The following is a 26,929-nucleotide window of genomic DNA, read 5'->3' as shown; positions in this document are numbered from 1 at the left end:
GACAGGTTCAGTTTATGTTAGAAAGACCAGAATGTTTTTTTTTTTTTTTACTCTCAGAAATTCAGCTATCTTTAGCTTTTCTGGTTATATTTTATTGGTCAGTTACTTGGAGTAAATAATATATAATATCCTATGCAAGGTCTTTCTTTGTAACCATACACAAATATAGATTCTACACATGGCACTGTGGTAATTACATAAATTTTCTTTCAGAAACTCAGATCAAGTTAATGCAAAGGAAAATAGGTATTAGGTTTTAAGCAAATCTAGATTGTCTACCTGAAATGGCAAAACTCCAAGGCTGGACTTCTTTGAGAAGAAATGGGTCAGAATGTGATAACAGGAATAATTGTCTTACTATATCCAAGTCTTATGTACCATAGTGAGAAATTTGACGAGCAGCTGCTGCTTATATTGGACAACAGGGTGAGTGTGTCTTGGGTCAGATTACCAAGCTTCTTAAAGAGAGGTATATATTAGATGATTTTTAAAAATAATTAACATTGTTATGGCTTGTGATTCAGTAAACCTCTTTGAGTTAAATGTCTTCTTTTTACTGGGCTTCTAATTACTTGCTGAGACACTCAGTAGCTATTGAAGAAGCCACTCAGACTCAAACTGTGTTTGTTCTTTGAAATTGAGTTCTGTCTATCTTCCACATACTAGCATAACGAAAAGACACTTAAATTCACTTGCTGGTGAATTTTTCCTGTTGGTTTTCAATCTGGCATTTCACTTAATTCTTTTTTTTTTCTTTTGTTCTTTCTTTACAGAACTTCCTTATGGCTGGGAGAAAATAGAGGACCCTCAGTATGGCACATACTATGTTGAGTAAGTTTGTTACCTCTGTTAATATTCCTCCAAGTGCTTTTCTTTCATTATGCAGCTGGAGGGAATACTGAATACAGCACTTCATGCTTCTGCAATCCAGCTTTCAAGTGTTTTCCACTAGGGGAATGAGAAGGTAGAGGCAGTGAGCATTACTTCACTGACTCTGGGCTCTCCAGCAGTTGGCTTTGAAGTACAGAAAGCTAGAGGGAAGTTGCCCAAATGATTAAAAGCTGGAGATGTTATCATCACCACTATAGCCTCTAAAGAGCAAGCTTCAGTAGGTAGAAAACTGTGAAATGAGGGCATTGTACTGGATGAACCATTCAAGTCATTTCCAACCCTACAGTGGTATGGTTCTGAAAGCAATAAAAGGACTTTAAGGGCAGTCCACCATAATGTTCAAAATTTTGAAATGTATGATTAAAAGTGTTAATTTTTAAGGAGTTAAGGAAGAGTTAGTATTCTCTTTGGGAGTGAAAAGTTCCTTCTTTCTCAGCTGTTATGGTTAAACTTAAACATAAATATATGTCAGAGTAGAGCACCAAACCCCTGCATACATTAGCCAGCGAAATTAGGATAACGTCAACTTCTTAATTTTTCTTTCCCTTTCCTTCATTTACCTAATTGCTACATTGTTATGACCACTGGGATTGCTTTTTTCCAAATGTTATAGATAGAATTTTAATATCAGGCATCTAGCACCAGACAAATAATTTCACCAGAAATGTTACTTTTTACCTGGAAACCAGAAGTCTGAACCTACTGCTTAGGTAGTAAAGGCAAAATGATATTATTACCTGGAAAAAATGGCAAAGATGAGAATCTTCTATTTTTCATCAGTTGTTGGTATACACAAAAAATACTACTTCCTGGTATTATCCTTAAAGTAAGTATCTCTGCCTTCTGTTGTAACTCTGGTCTTTATTCTAATGTGTAGATTGTTACTTGAGTCACTGTGGTCAGAGAGATTTCTGGAATGCTTTCTTAGAATCTAACTTGTTACCCCAAGAAAACAGCTCAATTTGACTCATAGGCATATAATTTCAGAGTCAATATTTTGGTTCCATTGAAAGGTTGTGCTAATTTTATGTCCCATTGTATTACTAAGTATCTCACTGAATTGTGAGGTGAAAAGTGTACAGCAGCTGGAACAACCATTTTTTCAAGTCAAAGGAATATTTGAAGACCAAATGAAAAGGTTTTGTGGGATTTTTTCCTAGTAACCTATTTAAATTTGGCTTCAGTCAACCATTATTTGCCCCTGACACTGCTGAAAATTTTAAGAGAATGACTCTCACTCTCTTACTCTTCATTCCAAGTGAATATGAATACATGGTCAAGAGGTGAAAGTCATGTGCCTATAATAAAATCTTGGGCTAAATGATCTGGTTCCTTTAAGCAAGGATATAATATTGAAACAACATTAGGGCAATCTTGAAGCTGCCTGCTCCCAGTTGTCGTAGAGGTATGTGAAGTCGCCTGAATTAGGAACAGCAGCAGTGACATGATTTTGTATGATTGGTCCCAAAACGAGCTCATTTTACAGGAGGATAATTTATTAGTTTAAGAAAGAGCAGGCTGCTTCCAAAATGCACATTAGTATGGAGTCAGCTGAGCTGTGGAGTGTGGCTTGACTCCCAGGTTAGTTAGGTTTTGAATCTCAACCATAGTAATCTGCAGTGAGTTTACTGATAGAGATAAAAAGCTGTGACTTAAATGACTACTCTTTGGCGCTCTCAGTTTGTCAAACCAGATGGCACAATTATTGTTTTTGGCAGGAGTCTTGTAAGTAGTAACACCAACTTCAATGGTAGGTTTTCTTTGTAAGTATTCTTTTAGATAATGAGATTCTGAAATGGATTCGTTTTTAAAAATAAAATTTTTCCAAATATTTAGTGGCAGGCCTTCCATAAGAATGCTTATGTACTTAGAAATGTTGTCTTATTGTATTACAGTAATATCCTGGTGTACTTAGGTGACAAACTGACAAAGGTGACAAAATACACATTATCTTTAATATCTTAAATTCTTCATGGATGAATAATGATTTTGTTTGTTGAGATAAATTTTTGAAGTCTGCCTGTTATATACAAAATTGTAATATAGTGAGAATCTAAATTATCTTATTATATATTTAATCATGCTTGTTTCCTATCCTTGTTTAGTTTTTCTGATAATCTGTCGCCTCCTCTTACTTCCCATAGCTAGTCATGTGGAAAACAAAATCTGTTACATCTTAATAATATTGTAGATATAAGTAACTAAATGAAACCAAGACTATTTTTACTCTATTTTGTTCTGTTCTTTGGGTGGCATTTTAATTTAGGTAGTCTAAGGTGACAGTTGCAATTACCCCCCTCACTAAAATCTTATATTCTTTTGTCAAAGAATTTTCAGGGAAGAGATTACTCATTTGCATACTTCTACTCTCTTCTCCCACACATTATGAAGAATATAAATACAAATTACTACTTTTTGTGTTCTAATGCCTGGGTGACAAAGTGAGTCATTCTAGCTGATGATGTTAAAGTGAGCTGAGATTCTTTCCAAACAGGTTTATTTTTTTCTAAGTGTCAGTTTCAAGTCGTTTTGTTTTTTCAAGAATATGTAAAATGTCAGTACCTAATAAATAATTTTTAAAATGGCACCTAACTTAACACCAAAGACCTTCATTTTCACAGAGAGTTACATAGTTAATTAAGTCAGTTGTTAAGGTGCTCCTCACAATAAGGAGCAGAAATATACTTAAGTTTTTGTGAAATCAAAATCCAAAGAATGTCAAGTAGAACTTGCCATATTTTGAGCTCTGAGACTAAATACCTACAGTTGTGGCAGGGTTGGTGGTGCACTGGAAGCCCGGACAACAGAGAGAAAGGTAGCATACCTTGGTTTGCTCTCTGCTGCCTCCGCCTCCACCACCACTATTTATGTTCACAAAGAGTGAAGTAATTATCCAGTTGCATGATTCTTTATGTGTAGGTTTTGTAATAGTCAACCTCTCTAAAGATGATCATAATCTGAAATTCTCATAATTTAATATTTAATTGTTGGTATTCACTAATGTCATTTCTTATTAAAATGGATTCTACTGGAAAATGCATGTCATTGGGCTGAAACGTGTTTATACTCTGTAAGTGCTAGAATATAATTCTCATTGCTCCTGTATTAAACCTGTTGGTGGTCTTAATCATCTTTTTTACAATAGTTGCAGTCCTAACGAACTTCTAATTAACTGACTTGCAAAAAAAAACCAGTGCTCTTCCTTCTGTAAAACATGCTATTGGCTGTAGTGTAGTGACTGTGATTGGCTAATTGGTTAGCTCTTAGTCTCCTCACATTTTTCTGCTTTTCCCCACAGACTTGTGTGCTATCAAAGCCAGCTCAGCTGTGAATGCTCCCAAATAAGAACTGCCAGATGAACTTGTGTTGTAATTACATAACTTACTTAGTTATTGCATAATTAAGAAGAAGTGTTTAAGTGTGGGAAAGTTCCCTGATACAATTTGATAAAAGCAAATCTTTCTCAGTTGCCTAATGTGGTTGAGTCAGTTGAAAAAGTAACAGTAAAATTTTAAAAGCCTTCTGTAATGAGATTTCCTCAAAAGTGTCTTTACAACTGCTCCATTTTAAAGAAACTCAAACTATCATTAACTGCCTTAAAAAAATTAACTGATCAATTACCAATAGTACTGATTGCATTAGATGTAAGGGCTTCTACTGTGGAAGTTTAGAAAACTGTCACTGGCTGTATTTGGTACATTTGTGAAAAAGCTATAGTGAATGTTTTAGCAGCTTTGACTTCTAGGCATCTTCTGTGAGCTTTTTTTTTTTAGTTGCCAGAAAACCCTTCCACTACTATCTTTCAGCTTCTCTGTGTTCTTCCGTAGCCCAGAGACACAAAATCTGTTCCCTAAACTGTGGTGATGAAATGGCATAAATAGTGTATTTAAAAATACTGTAACAATTTTACGTGAAACTGAAATGCATATTTTTCTACATTTCACAGTCACCTTAACCAGAAAACGCAGTTTGAAAATCCAGTGGAGGAAGCCAAAAGGAAAAAGCAGTTAGGACAGGCTGATATTGGGTCTTCAAAACCAGGTAGAACTTTTTCCTCAATCTTTTCCTCTAAGAATGACTTGTTAAATTTGCATGCTGAATTAATAAAAGTGAGTTTGAACTTGTTATTGTTAGGGCTTTAAATTCAACAGAGAGTGTCCTATTTTTGTTACTGTGAAGATATGCATAATCTCAATAAAATGTCTGAACATTTTAAGAATACTAAGATATTTCTTTCTCATGCTGCACATGTAGAAAGTAGGATATTGTTAAGAGAAGGAATTGAATAGCTTAGTTATGGGTTGGAGGTTTTGATGTGAAGATTTCATTGTTTCATAATGCTTAAGGGCAGGCCAGTATTAGATCTCTAATTCATTATGATCTTCTCCCAAATTAATTGCTTAGATTTAATGTCAGTAACCATTAAGGATTCTTCATTCACTGATATGAACAAATAGTAAATAAATCCACCATATTATTTGCCTACATCATTGGGCATCTAAGTGGGATAGTAGAGTATTAGTAATATCAAGATCACTTGGAGAACATTTAAAAAATATGGAAGTCTGAATGCACCTCAGGTATAAGAAACCAAGTGAGGGGGAGAAAGATGGTGGCATGAGAAGTGAGGCAGAAATCTCCTCCCAAAACCACATATAACATGAAAATACAGCAAATACAACTGATCCTCAAAGAGTGACCAGAAAGAAGACTATAACAGATGGCTTACATCTGGGAAAAAGAGAAGACCTCATGGAAAAGGGTCAAGTAGCAAAGCTGCAATCTGGCAGGACCCAAGCCCTCCTCCCACCCCAGCTCACCAGCAGGAGGAAAAGAAACAGAATGGGGAGAGGGTAGAAGACCAGGACTGCTAAATACCCACCCATGGAGATCTACTCCAGGAGCATGAACCCACATTACATGGTGCTCTGGAGATTAGAGGGATTGGAAAGCAGCACAGAATACTTGGAGAGACTGAGATTCCGGCTGCTTGTGGAGAACAGGTAAGCACAACCGGCCACTCTGGGACAAAAGAAGGGCAGGCACTTTGAAAGACTTCCCAACAGTGAGAGGGCTGTGAAAGCAGCAAGGATTACACAGAGCTTGATGCTCAGGAGAAAGGACAGGTGGACAAAATTGTCCTGGCACACTCAGCCCAGCAGATTGGGAACTTTCAGGCGCTCCATCCCCCTGGCTATCAATACAGCCCTGAGGCCCCCAATTGCGTTACACAGCATGCCACTGCTTCCTCCTGGCCGGCACCAGTTCACAAAACTGCTGGCCCTGTGATCATGCCAGGCCAGCCACAGGGAGGCTGCGCCTATGGCCGCTACAGGAGCGTAACACAGAGGCTGCTTCCTGCACACTTGGCCCACTGGCCCTGGCAGTGGAGGCAGGCACTGCAGCTGGGAAGCAGGAAAGAGCTCTTTCCTCCTGGTAGGCACCAGCCCAACTTGCCTGCAATCCTCACCATCACTGCAGGGGCTGGGCAGCTCCAGAGAGGAGAGCTTCTGGGCCCTAGAGAGTGCAACCTACACAAAGTTGTTATTCCATACTGTTTCATCGTAGAAATATGAAGCGGCAAAAAAACTTATTCAATCCCCAAATCCCTGAAGCCCCAGAAAGAGGGCTCACTGAAACTGAAATCAACAATTTTCTTGATAAAGATTTCAAAATAAAAATCATAAACATGCTGCCAGAAAAATATTCAAAATCTCAGGGACAATCTCAAGGAAGATAGAAACTTTGAAAAATACATTACCTAAAATGAAACATAGAATGGAGGGATTTGAAAGCAGTTTACATGGGGTAGAGGAGACAGTAAATGGAATAGAAACTAGAGAACAGGAATACAAAGGTGCTCAGGCAGAGTGAGAAAAAAGGATCCCTAGGAATGAAAGAATAGTAAGACAATTCTGTGACCAATCCAAACATAATAATATTCAAATTGTAGAAGTACCAGAAGAATAAGAGAGAGAAAAAGGGAGAGAAAGTCTCTTTGAGTAAATAATTGCTGAAAAATTTCCAAATCTGGGGAATGAAATAGTCTCTTGGCACATGGAGGTACACAGATCTCCCAACACAAGGGACCCAAGGAAGACAACACCAAGACATATAGTAATTAAAATGGCAAAGACTGAGGCCAAGGGCAGAGTATTAAAAACAGCTAGAGAGAGAAAAAAAGATCACCTACAAAGGAAAACCCATCAGGGTATCATCAGACTTCTCAACAGAAACCCTACAGGCCAAAAGGGAGTGGCATAATATATTTAATGCAATGAAACAGAAGGGCCTCCAATCAAGAATACTCTACCCAGCAAGAATATCATTTAAATTTCAAGCCAGGATTAAACAAACAATTTCCAGATAAGCAAAAGTTGAGGGAATTTACCACCCACAAACCATATCTACAATGTATTTTAAAGGGACTGCTCTAAATGGAAGTGCTCCTAAGGCTAAATAGCTGTCACCAGAGAAAATAAAACCACAATAAAGGAAGTAAAAAAATTAATTACTAAGCAAATGCAAAACTAAATCACCTACCCACAAAGTCAGTCAAGCAATACACAAAGATAACAATATGAGACCTAATGTATAAAGAGTAGAGGAGAAAGAAAAAGAAGAAAGAAAAAAAGAGCCTTTATATTGTGTTTGTAATAGTGTACTAAACAAGTTAAGTTAGACTGTTAGATAGTAAAGAAGCTGCCCTTGAACCTTGGTAACCTCGAATCTAAAGCCTACAATGGCAATAAGTACATATATATCAATAATCACCCTACATATAAATTGACTGAATGGACCAATCAAAAGACACAGAGTTACAGAATGGATAAAAAAGCACAACTCGTTTATGTGCTGCCTACAACAGACTCACTTCAAACCAAAAGACATACACAGACTAAAAGTGAAGAGATGGAAAAAGATACTTCATGTAAATAATAGGAAGAAAAAAGCAAGAGTTGCAGTACTTCTTTCAGACAAAATAGACTTCAAAAGAAAGAAAGAAGAGACAAAGAAGGACATTACATAACGATAAAGGGGTGAGTCCAACAAGAGGATATAACCATTATAAATATCTATGCAACCAACATAGGAGCACCCAAATATGTACAGCAAATACTAACTGAATTAAAGGAGGAAATAGAATGTAATACATTCATTCTAGAAGACTTCAGCAGTCCACTCACTCCAAAGGACAGATCAACCAGACAGAAAATAAGTAAGGAGACAGAGACACTGAACAACACATTAGAAAGATGGACCTAACAGACATCCACGGAACACTCCACTCAAAAGCAGCAGGATACACATTCTTCTCATGTGCACATGGAACATTTTCAAGAATAGACCACTTACTAGGCTACAAAAAGAGCCTCAGTAAATTCAGAAGGATTGTTATTCTACCAACCAACTAACTACTAAGACTACAAAGGTATGAAACTAGTAAAAAATTTTGCAAAGAAAACAAAAAATCTCACAAACACATGGAAGCTTAACAACATGCTCCTAAATAATCAATGGATCAATGACCAAATAAAAAACAGAGATCAAGCAATATACGGAGACTAATGAAAACAACAACTCAACACCTCAACTCTCTGTGGTGCAGTGAAGGCAGTTCTAAGAGGAAAGTATATCGCAATTCAGGCTTATCTAAAGTAAGAAGAACGGTCCCAAATGAACAGTCTAAATTCACGATTAATGAAACTAGAAAAAGAACAACAAATGAGGCCCCAAGTCAGTAGAAGAAGGGACATATAGAGATCAGAAATAAATAAAATTGAGAAGAATATAACAATAGAAAGAATTAAAGAAACCAGGAGCTGGTTCTTTCAGAAAATAAACAAAATAAATAAACCCCTAACCAGACTTAACAAGAAAAAAAGAGAGTGTACACTCATAAACAGAATCAGAAATGAGCAAGGAAAAATCACTACAGAAATCACAGAAACACAAAGAATTATTAAAGAATATTATGAAAAATTATATGCTAGGAAACTGAATAACCTAGAAGAAATGGACAACTTTCTAGACAAATACAACTTTTCAAACTGACCCAGGAAGAAACAGAAAATCTGAAAAGACAATTACCAGCAATGAAATTGAATTGGTAATCAAAAAGCTACCTAAGACAAAACACTCTGGACCAGATGGCTTCACTGCTGAATTTAATCAAACATTTGGTGAAGACCTAATACCCATCCTCCTTAAAGTTTTCCAAAAAGTAGAAAAGGAAGGAGTACTTCCAAACCCATTCTATGAAAACAGCATTACTCTACTACCAAAACCAGGCAAAGACACCAAACACACACAAAAAATTACAAACCAATATCCCTGATGAACATAGATGCAAAAATACTCAACAAAATATTAGCAAACTGAATTCAAAAACACATCAAAAAGATCATCTATCATGATCAAGTGGATTTATTTCAGGGATGCAAGTATGGTACAATATTCTTAAATACATCAACATCATCCACCACATCAACAAAAAGAAGGACAAAAAAAATCAGATGATCATCTACATAGATGCTGAAAAAGCATTTCACAAAATTCAACATCCATTCATGATAAAAACTCTCAACAAAATGGGTATAGAGGGAAAGTACCTCAACATAATAAAGGCCATATATGACAAACCCACAGCCAACATCATACTGAAGAGCAAAAACCTAAAAGCTTTTCCAATAAGATCGGGAACAAGAGAAGGATGCCCACTCTCCCCACTTTTATTCAACATAGTACTGGAGGTCCTAGCCACAGCAATGAGATAACACAAAGAAATAAAAGGCACCCACACTGGTAAGGAAGAAGTTAAACTGTCCCTGTTTGCAGATGACATGATATTATACATTAAAAACCCTAAAGAATCCACTCCAAAACTACTGGAACTACTAACTGAATTTAGCAAAGTTGCAGGATACAAAATTAATGCACAGAAATATGTTGCACTCCTATATAGTCATGATAAACTATCAGAAAGAGAATTCAGGAATGTAATTCCATTCACAATAGCATCAAAAAGAATAAAATACCTCGGAATAAACCTAACCAAGGAAGTGAAAGACCTATATTCTGAAAACTACAAGACACTCATGAGAGAAATTAAAGAGGACACCAATAAATGGAAATACATCCCATGATCATGGACAAGAAGAATTAATATTGTCAAAATGGCCATTCTATCTAAAGCAATCTACAGATTCAATGCAATGCCTATTAAAATACCAAAGACATTCTTCACAATGATCTTTATCAAATAGTTCTAAAATTCATAAGGAAACACAAAAAACTCTGAATAGCCAAAGCAATACTGAGAAAGAAGAATAAGGCTTGGGGAATTATGCTCCCCAACTTCAAGCTCTACTACAAAGCCACAGTAATCAAGACAATTTGGTATTGGGACAAGAACTGATCCATAGATCAATGGAACAGAACAGAGAGCCTAGATATAAACCCACACATATGTGGTCAACTAATATATGATAAAGGAGCCATGGATATACAATGGGGAAATGACAGCCTCTTCAACAACTGGTGTTGGCAAAACTGGACAGCTACATGTAAGAGATTGAAACTGGATTACTGTCTCACTCTATACACAAAAGTAAACTCAAAATGGATCAGAGACCTGAATGTCAGTAATGAAACCACAAAACTCTTAGAAAAAAAAAAATAGGCAAAAATATCTTGAATATTAACATGAGCAACGTTTTCCTGAACACATCTCCTCGGGCAAGGGAAAGAAAAGCAAAAATGAACAAATGGGACTACATCAAACTAAAAAGCTTCTGTACAGCAAAGGACACCATCAGTAGATCAAAAAGGTATCCTACATTGTGGGAGAATATATTCATAAGTGACATATTGGATAAGGGGTTAATGTCCAAAATATATAAAGAACTCACATGCTTCAACACCCAAAAAGCAAATAACCCTATTAAAAAATGAGCAGAGGATCTAAACAGACACGTCCCCAAAGAAGAAATTCAGGTGGCCAACAGGCACATGTAAAGATGCTCCACATTGCTAATCATCAGAGAAATGCAATTTAAAACCACAGTGATATACCACCTCACACCAGTTAGGATGTCAACATCCAAAAGAGAAGGAACAACAAATGCTTGTGAAGATGTGGAGAAAGGGGAATCCCTCCCATCTTGTTGGTAGGAATGTAAAGTTCAACCACTGTGGAAAGTAATATGGAAGTTACTCAAAAAACTCAAAATAAAAATACCATTTGACCCAGTAATTCCACTCCTAGGAATTTACCTGAAGAAAACAAGATCACAGGTTTAAAAAGACATATGCGAATTAAAGATGGCAGCATGAAAGGTGAGACAGAGACCTCCGGCTAAAACCACATATAATGCGAAAATATAACTTAATACAACTAATCCTGAAAGAGCAACAGGAAAGAAGGCTGCACCAGACTGCATACACCTGGAGAAAAGAGCAGACCTCAGGGAACAGGGTAACGTACTGAAGCTGTGACCCAGCAGGGCCCAAGCCCCTCCCCGACCCCAGCTCACTGGCAGGTGGTAGAGAATCAGAGCAGGGAGGGAGTGGAGGCCTGGAACTGCTGAACACCTACCCCTGAAGATCTACTCTGGGAGCATGAACCTACCTTGCATGGTGCTCTGGTGATTAGTGGGGTTGGAAAGCTAAGATAGGCTGAATACCTGGAGAGACGGAGATTCCAGCTCCTTGTGGAAAAGAGGGATTCATATCTGGCTGATCTGGGTGGGCAGTCTGAGAGACTTCCTAACAGCGAGAGGGCTGTTATAGGGGCAAGGATTGCACAGAGCTTACTGCTCAGGAGAAAGGACAGGTAGACAAAATTCTCCAGGTGCACTCTGCCCAGCAGGTTGGGAGCTTAAATGATCTTCAGGTGCTCCATCCCCCTGGCTGGCTACGCAGCTTCAAGGCCCACCACCGTGATATGCAGCCTACTGTGTCTTCCTCACAGCTAGCCTGTATCTGGTTCAGCTCGCAAACTGACAACCTCTGCCCTGGCATCAGGCCAGCCAGAGGGAAGCCCTGCCTACAGCAACTACAAACACAAAGCATAGACACTTAGACCTGTGTGTTCAGCCCACTGGTTCTGGCAGTGGAGACAGACATAGCAGCCAGGAAGCAGGAAACAGCTCTTTCTTCCCCCCAAGCACCAACACCGCTCCCCTGGGACCCCCCACATTGCTCCAGGGGATGAACAGCTCCAGAGAGGGGAGCTTCTAGTCACTAGAGAGCACCAGAGACAAATTATGGAAGGTCAGTTACCTGTTTCAAAGAAAAATTATGAGTACACCTAAGAAAGATTCAAATGAAATCGACCTCATGAATCTGCCTGAAAGAGATTTCAAAATAAAAATCATTAACATGCTCATGGAGGTACATAAAAATATTCAGGAACACAGGAACTAATTTAGAACAAATATCCAATCATTGAAGAACACAATGGAGAGTATTAAAAGCAGATTAGATATGGTGGAGGAGACGATAAATGAAATAGAAAATAGAGAAGAGGACTACAAAGAAGCTGAGGCACAGAAAGAAAAAAGCATCTCCAAGAATGAAAGAATACTGAGAGAACAGTGTGACCAATCCAAATGGAACAATATTCGCACTATAGGGATACCAGAAGAAGAAGAGAGAGAAAAAGGGATAGAAAGTGTCCTTGAGGAAGTAATTGCGGAAAGCTTCCCCAATCTGGGGAAGGAAATAGTCTCTTGGGACATGGAGGTGCATAGATCTCCCAGCACAAGGGACCCAAGGAAGACAACACCAAGACATATAATAATTAAAATGGCAAAGATCAAGGACAAGGACACACTATTAAAAGCATCCAGAGAGAGAAATAAGATCACATACAAAGGAAAGCCCATCAGGCTATGATCAGACTTCTCAGCAGAAACCTTACAGGCCAGAAGGGAGTGGCATGATGGATTTAATGAAATGAAGCAGAACCCCTGGAACCAAGATTACTTTATATGGCAAGATTATCATTTAAATTTGAAGGAGGGATTAAACAATTTTCAGATAAGCAAAAGCTGAGAGATTGGCTCCCACAAACCATCTCTACAGTGTATTTTGGAGGGACTGCTATAGATGGAAGTGTTCCTAAGGTTAAATAGCTGTCACCAGAGGTAATATAAAGGGATAGACCAAGAGTACAGAATATGATACCTAATATATAAAGAATGGAGGAGGAAGAAAAGGAGGAGGGAAAAAAAAGAAAGAACCTTTAGATTGTATTTGTAATAGCATACTAATTGAGTTAAGTTAGACTCTTAGATAGTAAGGAAGTTATCCTTGAACCTTTGGTAACCATAAATCTAAGGCCTGCAATGGCAATAAGTACATACGTATCCATAATCACCCTAAATGTAAATGGTCTAAATGCACCAGTCAAAAGTCATAGAGTCACTGAATGGATAAAAAAACAAGACCCAAATACATGCTGCCTCCAAGAGAATCACTTCAAACCCAAAAACATACACAGACTAAAAGTGAAGGGATCGAAAAAGATCTTTCATGCAACTAATAGAGAGAAAAAAGCAGGTGTTGCAGTACTTCTATCAGACAAAATAGACTTCAAAACAAAGAAAGTCACTAAAGACAATGAGGGACATTACATAATGATAAAGGGGTCAATCCAATAAGAGGATTTAACCATTATAAACATCTATGCATGCAACACAGGAGCACCTACGTATGTGAAACAAATACTAACAGAATTAAAATGGGATGTAGAATGTAATGCATTCATTCTAGAAGACTTCAACAGTCCACTCACTCCAAAGGACAGATCAACAAGGCAGAAAATAAGTAAGGAGATAGAGGCATTGAACAACACATTAGAACAGAAGGACCTAACAGACATCTACAGAACTCTACACCAAAAAGCAGCAGGATACACATTCTTTTCAAGTGCACATGTATCGTTTTCCAGAATAGACCACATACTAGGCCACAAAAAAGAGCCTCAGTAAATTCAAAAATATTGAAATTGTAGCATTCAACTTCTCAGAACACAAGGGGGTATGAAACTAGAAATAAATTGTACAAAAAAAACAAAAAGGCTCACAAACATATGAAGGCTCAACAGCATGCTCCTAAATAAGCAATGGATCAATGACCAAATTAAAATAGAGATCAAGCAATATATGGAGACAAATGACAACAATAGCAAAAAGCCTCAACTCCAGTGGGAAGCAGAGAAGGTAGTTCTAAGAGGAAAATATATAGCAATCCAGGCCTATGTAAAGAAGGAAGAACAATTCCAAATGAATAGTCTAAAGTAACAATTATTGAAATTGGAAAAAGCAGAACAAATGAGGCCCAAAGTCAGCAGAAGGAGGGACATAATAAAGATCAGACAAGAAATAAATAAAATTGAGAAGAATAAAACAATAGAAAAAAATCAATGAAACCAAGAGCTGGTTCTTTGAGAAAATAAACAAAATAGATAAGCCCCTAGCCAGACTTATTAAGAGAAAAAGAGAATCCACACATAAACAGAATCAGAAATGAGAAGTGTAAAATCATGATGGACCCTACAGAAATACAAAAAATTATTAGAGAACACTATGAAAATCTATATGCTAACAAGCTGGAAAACCTAGAAGAAGTGGAAAACTTCCTAGAAAAATACGACCTTCCAAGACTGACCAAGGAAGAAACAGAAAATCTAAACAGACCAATTACCAGCAAAGAAACTGAATCGGTAATCAAAAAAACTACCCAAGAACAAAACTCCTGGGACAGATGGACTCACTGCTGAATTTTTTCAGACATTTAGAGAAGACATAATACCCATTTTCCTTTAAGTTTTCCAAAAAATAAAAGAGGAGGGAATACTTCCAAACTCATTCTATGAAGCCAGCTTCATTCTAATACCAAAAACAGGCAAAGACACCACAAAAAAATAAATCTACAGACCAATATCCCTGAGGAACATAGATGCAAAAATACTCAACAAAGTATTAGCAAACCGAATTCAAAAATACATCAAGAGGAACATTCACCATGATCAAGTGGGATTCATCCCAGGGATGCAAGGATGGTACAACATTTGAAAATCCATCCACACCATCCACCACATCAACAAAAAGAAGGACAAAAACCACAAGATCATCTCCATAACTGCTGAAAAAGCATTTGACAAAATTCAACATCCATTCATGATAAAAACTCAACAAAATGGGCATAGAGGGCAAGTACTTCAACATAATAAAGGCCATATATGACAGACCCAGAGCCAACATCATACTTAACAGTGAGAAGCTGAAAGCTTTTCCTCTAAGAGTGGGAACAAGACAAGGATGTCCACTTGCCCTGCTTTCATTCAACATACTACTGGAGGTCCTAGCTGTGGCAATCAGACAAAACAAAGAAATAAAAGGCATCCAGACTGGTAAGGAAGAAATCAAACTGTCACTGTTTGCAGATGACATGATATTGTACATAAAAAACCCTAAAGAATCCACTCCCAAACTACTAGATGTACTTTGAATTCAGCAAACTTTCAGGATACAAAATTAATACACAGAAATCTCTTGCATTCCTATACATTAATGATGAACTAGCAGAAAGAGAAATCAGGAAAACAATTCCATTCACAGTTGTGTCAAAAAGAATAAAATACCTAGAATCAAGAAGAAGAATATACCTTACCAAGGAAGTGAAAGACCTATGCCCTGAAAACTACAAGACAGTCCTAAAAGAAATTAGAGAGGATACTAATAAATGGAAATTCATCCTGTGCTCTTGGGTAGGAAGAATTAATATTGTTAAAATGGCCATCCTGCCTAAAGCAATCTACAGATTCAATGCAATCCCTATCAAAATACCAATAGCATTTTTAAACGAAGTGGAATGAATAGTTCTAAAATTCATATGGAACTACAAAAGACCCCAAATAGCCAAAGCACTCCTGGCAAAGAAGAATAAAGCAAGGGGGGGCATCTCACTTCCCAACTTCAAGTTCTACTACAAAGCCACAGTAATCAAGACAATTTGGTACAGGCACAAGAACAGACCCGCAGACCAGTGGAATATAATAGAGTCCAGATAGTAACCCAAGCATATGTGGTCAATTAATATATGATAAAGGAGCGATGGATATGCAGTGGGGAAATGACAGCCTCTTCAACAGCTGGTGTTGGCAAAACTGGACAGCTGCATGTAAGAGAATGAAACTGGATCATTGTCTAACCCCATACACGACCTGAATTGAGTCATGAAACCATAAATGTCTTAGAAAATAATATAGGCAAAACTCTCTTGAAAGAAACATGAGTAACTTCTTCATGAACATATCTCCCCGTGCAAAATACAAAAGTAAAAATGAACAGGTGTGACTATTCAAGCTAAAAAGCTTCTGTACAGCAAAGACACCATCAATAGAATAAAAGACATCCTACAGTATGGGAGGATACATTCATAAATGACACATCTGATAAGGGGTTTGCATCCAAAATATGCAAAGAGCTCAACACACCTCAACAAACAAAAAGCAAATAACCCAGTAAAAAAATGGGCAGAGGATCTGAACAGACACTTCTCCAAAGAAAAAATTCAAATGGCCAACAGGCACATGAAAAGATGCTCCACTTTGCTAATCATCAGAGAAATGTAAATTAAAACCACAATAAGATATCATCTCACACCTGTTAGGTTGGCCAACAGCCAAAAGACAACAACAAATGTTGGCGAGGATGTGGAGAAAAGGGAACCCTCCTACACTGCTGGTGGGAGTGTAAATTAGTTCAACCTTTGTGGAAAGCAGTATGGAGGTTCCTCAAAAAACTAAAAATAGAAATACCATTTGACCCAGGAATTCCACTCCTAGGAATTTACCCTAAGAATGCAGGAGCCCAGTTTGAAAAAGCCATATGTACCCCTATGTTTATCGCAGCACTATTTACAATAGTCAAGAAATGGAAGCAACCTAAGTGTCCATCAGTAGATGAATGGAAAAGGAAGATGTGGTATATATACACAATGGAATATTATTCAGCCATAAGAAGAAAACAAATCCTACCATTTGCAGCAACATGCATGGAGCTAGAGGATATTGTGCTCAGTGAAATAAGCCAGGTGGAGAAAGACAAGTATCAAATGATTTCCCTCATCTGTGGAGTATAAGAACAAAGCAAAAACTGAAGGAACAAAACAGCAGCAGACTCATAGAACCCAAGAATGAACTAACAGTTACCAAAGGGAAAGGGACTGGGGAAGATGGGTGGGAAGGGAGGGATAAGGCGGAAAAGGGGCTTATTAGATTAGCACACATAATGTATGGCAGGGGGGCATGGGGAAGGCACTATAGCACAGAGAAGACAAGTAGTGATTCTGTAACATCTTCCTACGCTGATGGACAGTGACTAATGGGGTATGTGGTGGGGATTTGATAATGGGGGGAATCTAGTAACCACAATGTTGTTCATGTAAGTGTATATTAATGATACCAATAAAAATAAAAAATATATTAAAAAATTAAAAATAAAATAAAATAAAATAATTTTTTATTAAAATAAAATAAAAAGACATATGTACCCCTATGTTTATCACGTAACTATTTACAATAGCCAAGACATGGGCACAACCTTAGTGTCCGTCAGTAGATGAATGGATAAAGAACAGGTAGTACATGGAATACACAATGGAATAGTATTCCGCCATAAGGAGAAAATAAATCCTGCCATTTGCAACAACATGGATGAAACTAGAGGGTATTGTGCTCAATGAAATAAGCCACGTAGAGAAAGACAAGTACCAAATGATTTCACTCATTTGTGGATAATAACAACAATGCAAAACTGAAGGAACAAAGCAGCAGACTCAAACTCCAAGAAGGGACTAGTGGTTACCATAAGGAAAGTGGCTGTGGAGTTGAGGAGAAGGGAATTAATGAGTATTATGTTCAGTACACATAATGTAGGGGGGTGCACGGTGAAGGCAGTATAGCACAGAGAAGACAAATAGTGACTCTATCGCATCTTACTATGCTGATGGACAGTGACTGCCATGGGGTGTGAGGGGGGCACTTGATAATATGGGTGAATGTAGTAACCACATTGTTGCTCCCGTGAAACCTTCATAACATTGTATATCAGTGATATCTTAATAAAAAAGAAAAGGGAAGAAAAAAAGAAATCACGAAAAAGAAATATATAAGTCCTTATATTTTGATGAGCCTAGCCATGTGTTTTGAAAAAGCTTACCAAGAATTTCTTGCATTCTACTTATCCCTCCCCATCTTCCCTTCCTCCATTTGTCATTAACAACCAGGGTCTATGTGGTCATATTGTAGTAATTGAGTAGACTTCCTCCCAGCTATAGTTCATGAAAGAAACAGTTCCTTCTTATAGCTACTCTTCAAAAACATAGTCCCCTCCCTTAAGTTTTGCATTTGACTTAGCCAACATTTTAAGTTTAAAAAATATTTTTGAGCACCTAATCTATGCCCAGTGCTTTGCTAGATACATTGAAAAAATGATTAGAAGTAATCATTTGATATCTTGCCTCTAAGAGTTCCCAGTCTAACATAGGAAATGAATGGTTACAATATATGGTGATAGGTGCCATCCTAGAATAGTAGTTGAATGTGCAGGGGGTGGAGCAGTTTTGAATCTCAAATGTGTAACCTTGGGTGAGTTTCCTAAACTCTTTGTGTCTCTGTTTCCTCGTTTATAAAATAGGAATAATAATAGTACTTACCTGTACATGTAAAGTACTTACAATTGTATCTGGCAAGTGGTGTCCAATAAGTATAGCTCTCATTGTTAGTAGATACATACAGGGTACATTGGTAGCATAAAGGAGGGGGTGCTCAACTCTGCTTTGGTGAAGAAAGTCAAAGGGGTGGGGGAAACTTTTAAAGCAGAGGACACATTTGAGTGTATCTTAAAGTATCAGGAAGGTTAAATCAGACAGATAAAAATGTAGAGGAGCAAGAAGGCATACCAGGTATGAAGGAATAGAATGCATAAACCATAGATGCATGAAATGGTAGTCTAGGAGATGTAGAGCAGATTGGAATGGCTGAAATATAGGGTATTTGTAGGATAGTAACAAGAGATGAGGTTGTAGGGGGTAAGCAGTTATGAGCAGAAATGAGTTTCAACAAGTACTTGAGTATTTGTGTCACATGTTACTGAAAAGTCAAGGAAAGTGAAAATTGCAAAGTATACATTGGATTTGACAATATGGAGATCATTGTCACACTAGCAAGAACTAGTGGAGTGTAAAATAAAGTGCAGTAAAACAAAGAGGGAAAGGAAGATGCAGAAGTGGAGACTGTGTGTAGCCAACTGTTTTTCTAGTTTTTGACTGAAAGAGGATAGACAGAGGACATTAACTGGAGAGAAACATGAATCCCCATTTACACATAAGGAAACTGATACTCTAGTAAAGATTAAGCCTTTTGCTTTAGAATCATAGTGAGTATCAAGCCAGAATTGAACCTAGTTTTACTGTGGTTTAAATTCAGAGTTTTTTGCATTAAAACATGTAGCTCCTGAATGCCCATGTCCTCCATGGCACATACCAATGATGCCTGGGTTCTTGTTCACGAAGCCGAAGAATGAGCTTCACAAGCACTGAAAGAGAACCAGGTACAGGTTTTTATTTAGAGATAAAGTGGGAGGACAGAGCTCCTGGCTCACGCCAGGAGGGGACAAGAGAGTCCCAGGGTGGTGCATTGTCTAGAGGATTTATAGGCAGTACAGGATTTTTCAGAACTGATGGCTTAGGGTGTGGCCTTGTACCAGTTGCCCTGCCCTCAAGGTGGGCTGGATTGTTGTGTGTTTGCCAGGGCCGTTTATAGTGAAGTCGCGGGTTATGCTGAGACACCCTTGTGGAACACTCAAACATTCCAGGCCAAGTTGCTCCTGGCCTTTTGACCTTTAACTGATCTCACTGAAGATGTCTATATTCCTAGTCTAGTATCTTTACCCTAGAGAATTATTATGACCTTGACTTTGCATAATGCTGAACACAGAGTTTTGATGGGGACTTTACATTGTTACATTGTTTTGACTGTAAATTTCTTGGCTTGCTTTTTCCAGAGGCCCTCACCCTCCTCTGTCTACGCTCATGCTCCCTGTCTCACCAAGAGAAATCTCTCTTAGAAACTCTAAGCTCCCTAAGAGCAAGGATGATGTGTTTTACTAATTTAGATAACCTTGCACTCTTCTAGAAGTGGGCATTAAAAGGAGAGTAATGACTCAGCACCTGTCTGTCAGCAGCTCACAATTTAGGCAGGGAAATAGACATGTAATTTTAGTAGAATATGAAAGAAATATACAGTAGTGTTAGAACAAAGAAGAGAGAAATTAAATCTGCATGTAGGATGGCAAAAAAGGCTTTCTGAAAATGATGGAAGTTATGCTAGTCATTAAAGCATAATGGCTTCCATTTACTGAGATACTGAACAGGTAGTGAACTGCATACTTCACATACATCATCTTATCTTATTTAAAGCTCAAAATAATCTCTGCAAAGTTATTTCCCCTGTTCAGATGCCTTGATGGTGTCAAGTTATAATTGTCTGATGCATCCATCTGGATATACTTGCCACAGGGCAAAAGTACTCAAGTTTGTGAGCCAGGGAACCTACTTCCTTAGATAGCATGTATGTGTGCTCATCTACATTTGAGCACTTACTATTTGTCAGGCACTGTTCCCTATGCTTTCTATGCATCACCTAGTTTAATCCCTAGTAACAATCCCATGAATTAGGTACCATTATCCCTGCTTTATAACTGAGGCAACAATGGGATTATTAGACTTAAAGACAGTTTCACTGTGCCTTTCTTTTCTAACTTCTGCTTTTAACTCTGATAAGACCTACCTCTGACCAATTTGTAATTGGCTTTGGCTGTTTTAATACTTGCTATAGTTTGGTGTTAACCAGAACTGTCCCTCCCCTTTCACTGTTTGAACATCTTGGAGTTTGCTCATCTGTTATATGCTGATTTTCTAGTTTAGCCCTCAGAAGCTAGTGTTACTGCAAAATTTGTTGGTAGTAGAGCATGAGATAACTAACCAGAAATATCTCAATATTTGACATAAAAACAAGAAAGTTACATTTCATCAAGGATATTCAAATACCTAAGAACATGGTCATTAAACAAATGATCTTATTCACAGTCTGGTAGGTGACACCAGTGGGCAATCATAATCAACTTCATAACTGAATGGGCTTTGAATGTGTCAATTAAGTAATATTTTTTAAGTAGTATTTTGTTCAGAGACAGGTTGCTGGTTTGAATGTCAGAGACTCAACAAAAACCCAGCAATGCACAGAGGTACCACCATGGGCAGGCAGACTGGCCAAAGTCTGAGGAGCCTCACAAAAATAGTATTTACTGTGGCAGATCCAGTGCTGTTGGAGTTTAATCCTCTATTTTGAGATGTACAAAATGGCTAGAACTTTGTTGTGGGTTTTTTTTTGTCTTGTTTTGTTTTTGTTTTTGTTTTAGTGTCAAGTGCTTTTATTTGTAAGAGATCAGTAAACCTGGGAAGAACATACCAAATAGAGTAGACCTACACCCTACCAAACCTGCCTTTGTGAGTATTTTCAGGCAGCCCTACCTCTAGAGGGAGCTATTTACATAGTGCACAACCTGTACAACCACATGGGGTGGCTCAAGGACTGCTCTTATCTGACAACGAGCTTTAATGCATACCTTTGTTCAGAACACTTTGCTAAGAGGGACAGCAGCAGATAGACACAAATAACTCTGGACTTGACACTTGTGCTGAGTGTGAACTAAGTATGAAATGTCACCCTTGTTAATTTAAGACATTAGGGAAACGGACATCAAACCAAAATGAGATATCACTCCACACCCACTAGAATGGCCATAACCAAAGAGACAGACAATAACAGGTGCTGGCAAGGCTTTAGAGAATTTGGAACCCTCAGACATTGTGGAAGTCAGCAGTTACATTGGTGGAAAAGTAAAACAGCATAGCCACTTGCGAGAAGTTTGGAAATTCTTCAAAATGTTAAACATAGTTATGAGTTTATGGCCACCGCTGTAATTCCACCTCTAGTATATATATCTAAAAGGAATGATATATGCTGCAGAAAACCTGGTACATGAATGTTCATGGCAATGTTATTCAGAGTAGCCAAAGCATAGAAACAACCCAAATGTCCATCAATTGATAAATGGATAAATAAAATGTGATATATCCATTAGTCACATATTATTTGTAATAAAAAGGAATAAAGTACTGACACATCCTACAACAGAGATAAACTTCAAAAATATTTCTAGGGAAACCATTCTAAAGGACCACATAGTATATGATTTCATTTATACCAAGTGTCCAGATTGGGCAAATCTATAGACAGAAAGTAAATTAGTGATTGCCCAAGACTAGGGTGTGAGTGAAAGTTGACAGAGATGCAGAGTGACTACTAACAGGCAGGGGGATTTCTTTTGGTTGAGGGTCTGATGGGTGGAGAAAATTTCCTAAAATTAGATTTCTTAAAATTAAATTGACTTACACACTTAAAATGGCTGAATTCTATCTTACGTGATTATATTTCAATGAAACTGTTAAATATTTGGCAGAAAATTTTAAACCATCTTTCAAAAGTTCTTTTAAACTATGCTTTGTAAATTATAAATCTGTACAATTTTATCTTCTCATGGTTTTCAAAAGCACCCTCAGGTAGCCATAATTGGGGAGAGAGAAAAAAGGTTCTGGGCAAGAGAAGGGAGGTGTTACCTGCAAATATGGGTCACTTTTAGTACTAGGATCATGTTAGGAAATTCTGCGGAGACATGGTTTTTTTCCTTCCCAGAATATCAATGAAAGGGAAAGAGACATGAAGCTATTTACTTATAATTCAGGGATTCACTTCTTTCATCAGCTGTGAATTAAGGCTGCAGAAAGCTTTAACTGTGAATTATAAAAAGTTCTCAATATATTCTTCCTAAGTTAATGACAGTTGCCTTCATCTTCCCAGTACACTTCCCAGTTTTCTTTGTGGAGCTCAGTAGATGCTTATTCAGGTGAAGTGGGCAGCTGAGTGAGTGTCCGAGACGTTCAGGAATTTAATAAGGTCACCCCTCAGGTCCGTCACAGAAAGGACTCACACGGCAGCAAGGGGGAGGTAAGGTCGATACTTTTACCTTTTAGGTAATGCAAAACAGTCCCATAAAAGAGAAATAATTCGTTAGCTAAGCTTTTTTTCCCCAGCAATTTAGTTTGTGAATTTAAATTCAGTTGCATAGCATTAGATTCTCTCTTAATTTTCATTCTTTTAAGGTTTGTTATATTTAAATTATATAGATCATCCTGAAAATTAGCTGTAGGGCTATATTCCTCATCATTATTTTTATTGTCAAATGCATTTCTCATTTTTGGCACAGATATGGAAAAATCACACTTTACTCGAGATCCATCCCAGCTTAAAGGTATCCTTGTTCGAGCATCACTGAAAAAAAGCACAATGGGATTTGGTTTTACTATTATTGGTGGAGATAGGCCTGATGAGTTCCTACAAGTGAAAAATGTGCTAAAAGATGGTCCTGCAGCTCAAGATGGGAAAATTGCACCAGGTAACAAATTTTTCAGAATTACTTGAAGAATAGTGATACCAGAGCAAAAATTATAGTGAAAATGTTTTATGAAATATATATGTGTAATTTATATATATATAGTAAATATGTATTTATATGTATATGTTATGTATGATTTATATATTTATTTAAAGGATAAACTATTTTAATATAGGAATCTCCCTCTTCAATTGTATAATTTAGCTTTCTCTTTGTATACATAATATATATTATGTATGATGTATAAATATATGTAATATAAATATGTAAATCACACATAATATATAGCCAATACTTGAATAAATATTATAAAACTATATAAATTATATAAGTTACATATATAAAGAGAGAGAGAAGACTAAATTATACAGTTAAAGATGGAGATACCTGTATTAAAATAGTTTATCCTCTAAGTGTGTACTAGTTTTAAGGGAAGGCCATTTTTATAAATAAGTGAAAGCTTAAAGAAAACATTAAATTCAATCAATTTTTTAATAGTTTGTATGATTTTGAAATAACTTGGCTGCACTAAGCTGAAGATTTATTAGCCATCTCAGAAATGTATTTGATTGCTTGATTTTCTTTGATTAGATAGGGTGCTTTTGGAGCTATCGAACATTTTCCTATAATCTTTTTTGGAAAATGACCCACTGTGATATTTATAGTGATACTGAACATGTGGTTATATCTCATAGTTTTTCCCCAATTTTTTATTTTGTTTTTTCTTTCTTAGTCTCACTGGTTATTAGTAAAATTAAACTGTCATTTTAAGAATTGTAAACACAAATTTTTACAGAACTGTATAAATTTGTCTTTTATATAGTTTTTATTGGGTAATTGTTAGATATTTTTATGTGGCTGACATTGTTTATGGCTGAGGGAATGAGAAGTTCAAGTTACTAATTATGAGGTGGGTTTAAGCACAGTTTTCAAGAAAGATTTAGTATTTCACTGAGGTTGCTTCTCACACTGTTTGCTAGACTTTTCTAATCCTCTCTTTTATCATGTACCATGTAAATATGTGCCCATTTGGACAATTCAACTGTCATAATACTTTCGATGGCAGATATCACTTAAAGTTAAGATATGGAATCTCTCATATTATGCTTTCCCATTTAGGTGATAGAAACTTAAAACAAGAAAACTTAAAATAATCAAAAGGTATATTTTATAAAGAAAATTATTTCCAGCTCATCTTTATTACTCGATAAAATTAACAAACTCTAGAGATAAAATTAATAGTAAGTTTTTTTTAAGTTCTCAATTTTGACTTTTTGAGCATTTTGTCCATGAAACCCATTTCATAGCTACTGTATATGCTGTCAAGATTTTATAATATAGATTCAGATTTCTCTAAAACCATTATTTAATTTGCAGAGCAGTATAATACTTCCATGAAAATTCTGGGAATGTTAACCAGAGGAGGAAAAATCAAAACTTTGTTTCTAATTAGTCTAATTTCTCTATCTTCTTAGATTATGAAACAAATTTCCAACAGACTAACATTTGTTTTTAAATATTATTCATATTGATTTTTTAAAGCCTACTTGCAATCAGAACGAATTAAATCACCTTTATTAGGCAATAACCTTTTAAATAATCATATTCAAATAAAAGCAGCAAATGGGTGAAACATCAGAGGACACATATTAAAAGTTAAGGCTGCATTAAGAAAAAACACAACCAATGAATGTCAAGTGGTAATGAGTCTACAATCAAAGTGGTCATAATAATGTAAAATCAGGAAAGCAAAACCAGATTTTAAAAGGATTAATTTAGCTGACTTTTCAATGTCTTAAATAATATGATCTTTGCTTGTGCTGATTTTTTTGTTTCTTGTTTCTCTTTTGAAACTTGAATTACAGTAAATTGAAAATCTCTACAAAATGAATGGTGCATAAAGAAAATATATTTGTAACATTATTCTAAACTTAGGCCCTGTGTTTTTTCAAACTAGAAATGAATTTTTAAGTGCATGATAATTAATGGCTTCTTAGAATCAAGAAATAAGGTGATATTTAAAGATTGAAGTTATTTACTCTTCTCCATACTGAGTACCTACAACAGTGTACCTGGCTTAGTATGGCCACTTAGGTATGACTCAGAGGATATACTAACAACAATAATATGAATTTGCAGTTAGTTTTTAAATGACTTACTTGAGCTTGAGGTCATAACTCTTTGCTACAAAGATAATTAAGATATTATACATTTATGTATTCTTTTTAGAGAGGTGTAACAGAAGAGGGAATGACATATCTATGTTTGAAATCTATCTTTGAAGGAGTTAATGAACAGTAAGAAGTTTCCAGAATTCAAATTTAGATGTTAAGTGTAAGTTATCTTTGTCTCCCCCCACAACAAAAAATTAACTTACTTGGTGGCGTTAATATTTTAACATGATTGTGTTTTACCAGGTGATGTTATTGTAGATATAAATGGCAGCTGTGTCCTTGGTCACACTCATGCAGATGTTGTCCAGATGTTTCAGTTGGTACCTGTCAATCAGCATGTAAGCCTCACTCTGTGTCGTGGTTATCCACTTCCTGATGACAGTGAAGATCCTATTGTGGACATTGTTGCTGCTGCACCTGTTGTCAATGGACAATCATTAACCAAGGGAGAGACTTGCATGAACACTCAGGATTTTAAGTCAGGAGCAATGGTTCTGGACCAGAATGGAAAATCGGGACATACCCTGTTGAGTGATCGTCTCAATGGACCATCAGATCCAAGTGAGCAGAGAGCATCCATGGCATCATCAGGCAGCTCCCAGCCTGAACTAGTGGCTGTCCCTCTGGTTAAGGGCCCAAAAGGTTTTGGGTTTGCAATTGCTGACAGCCCAACTGGACAGAAGGTGAAAATGATATTGGATAGTCAGTGGTGTCAAGGCCTACAGAAAGGGGATATAATTAAGGAAATTTACCATCAAAATGTGCAGAATTTAACACATCTCCAAGTGGTCGAGGTGCTAAAGCAGTTTCCAGTAGGTGCAGATGTACCATTGCTTATCTTAAGAGGAGGTAAGTAAAAGCATAACAAGGAGGAAAACCTTCATTTTTCATGCATTTATATCTGTTAATTGTCCTTCCTGCAGATCAGAATATCTCTTTTCCTAGCAGACCCAACTGGTAATCATTGTGCATTTTCCTTAAGGTTCTGTCTGACTGCTTCCATCAGCACTATCTTTTGCAGCAGGTTTTTTAGTCATTATTGGTTCCACTGGTGTCATTGTGGGTTTCTTTCCCTCTATATTCTTTTTAAAATCTGATTTATGGCTTTAATGATTAGAGAAAGTCCTAACATTGTGCTGCTTCAAATGAAATATATCCTCTTAATTCATTTTCTCTGTTGATGACAATAATAGAAATTGGCTCTTTCAGCCAGTGGTACTTCTCCTGGACCTCTGTAATATACCAAGGATGTTTGAAAGAGCTTGCATCTCTGTG

At 36.9% G+C, this 26,929-nt stretch overlaps 1 protein-coding gene across 6 annotated transcripts in view; it reads left to right on the top strand.

Moving 5' to 3' along the window:
* Window positions 1–26,929, top strand: part of MAGI3 (membrane associated guanylate kinase, WW and PDZ domain containing 3) — a 307,496-nt gene that overhangs the window by 241,377 nt on the left and 39,190 nt on the right. For 5 of the 6 annotated variants that reach the window (XM_037005364.2, XM_037005363.2, XM_073234406.1 and 2 more), the window contains exons 7-10: window positions 774–831; window positions 4,838–4,932; window positions 23,292–23,480; window positions 25,898–26,503. In XM_037005364.2, coding sequence (XP_036861259.1) covers window positions 774–831; window positions 4,838–4,932; window positions 23,292–23,480; window positions 25,898–26,503 — 948 coding nt within the window. The remainder of the gene's footprint in view (window positions 1–773; window positions 832–4,837; window positions 4,933–23,291; window positions 23,481–25,897; window positions 26,504–26,929) is intronic. The other variant, XM_073234405.1, reaches the window with a different exon arrangement.

Source organism: Manis javanica, chromosome 4 (genome assembly GCF_040802235.1).
Source record: "Manis javanica isolate MJ-LG chromosome 4, MJ_LKY, whole genome shotgun sequence".
In the NCBI taxonomy this organism is placed as follows: Eukaryota; Metazoa; Chordata; class Mammalia; order Pholidota; family Manidae; genus Manis; species Manis javanica.
The sequence above is the reverse complement of the archived record's forward strand: the minus strand, read 5'-3'. Positions and strand labels throughout refer to the sequence as shown.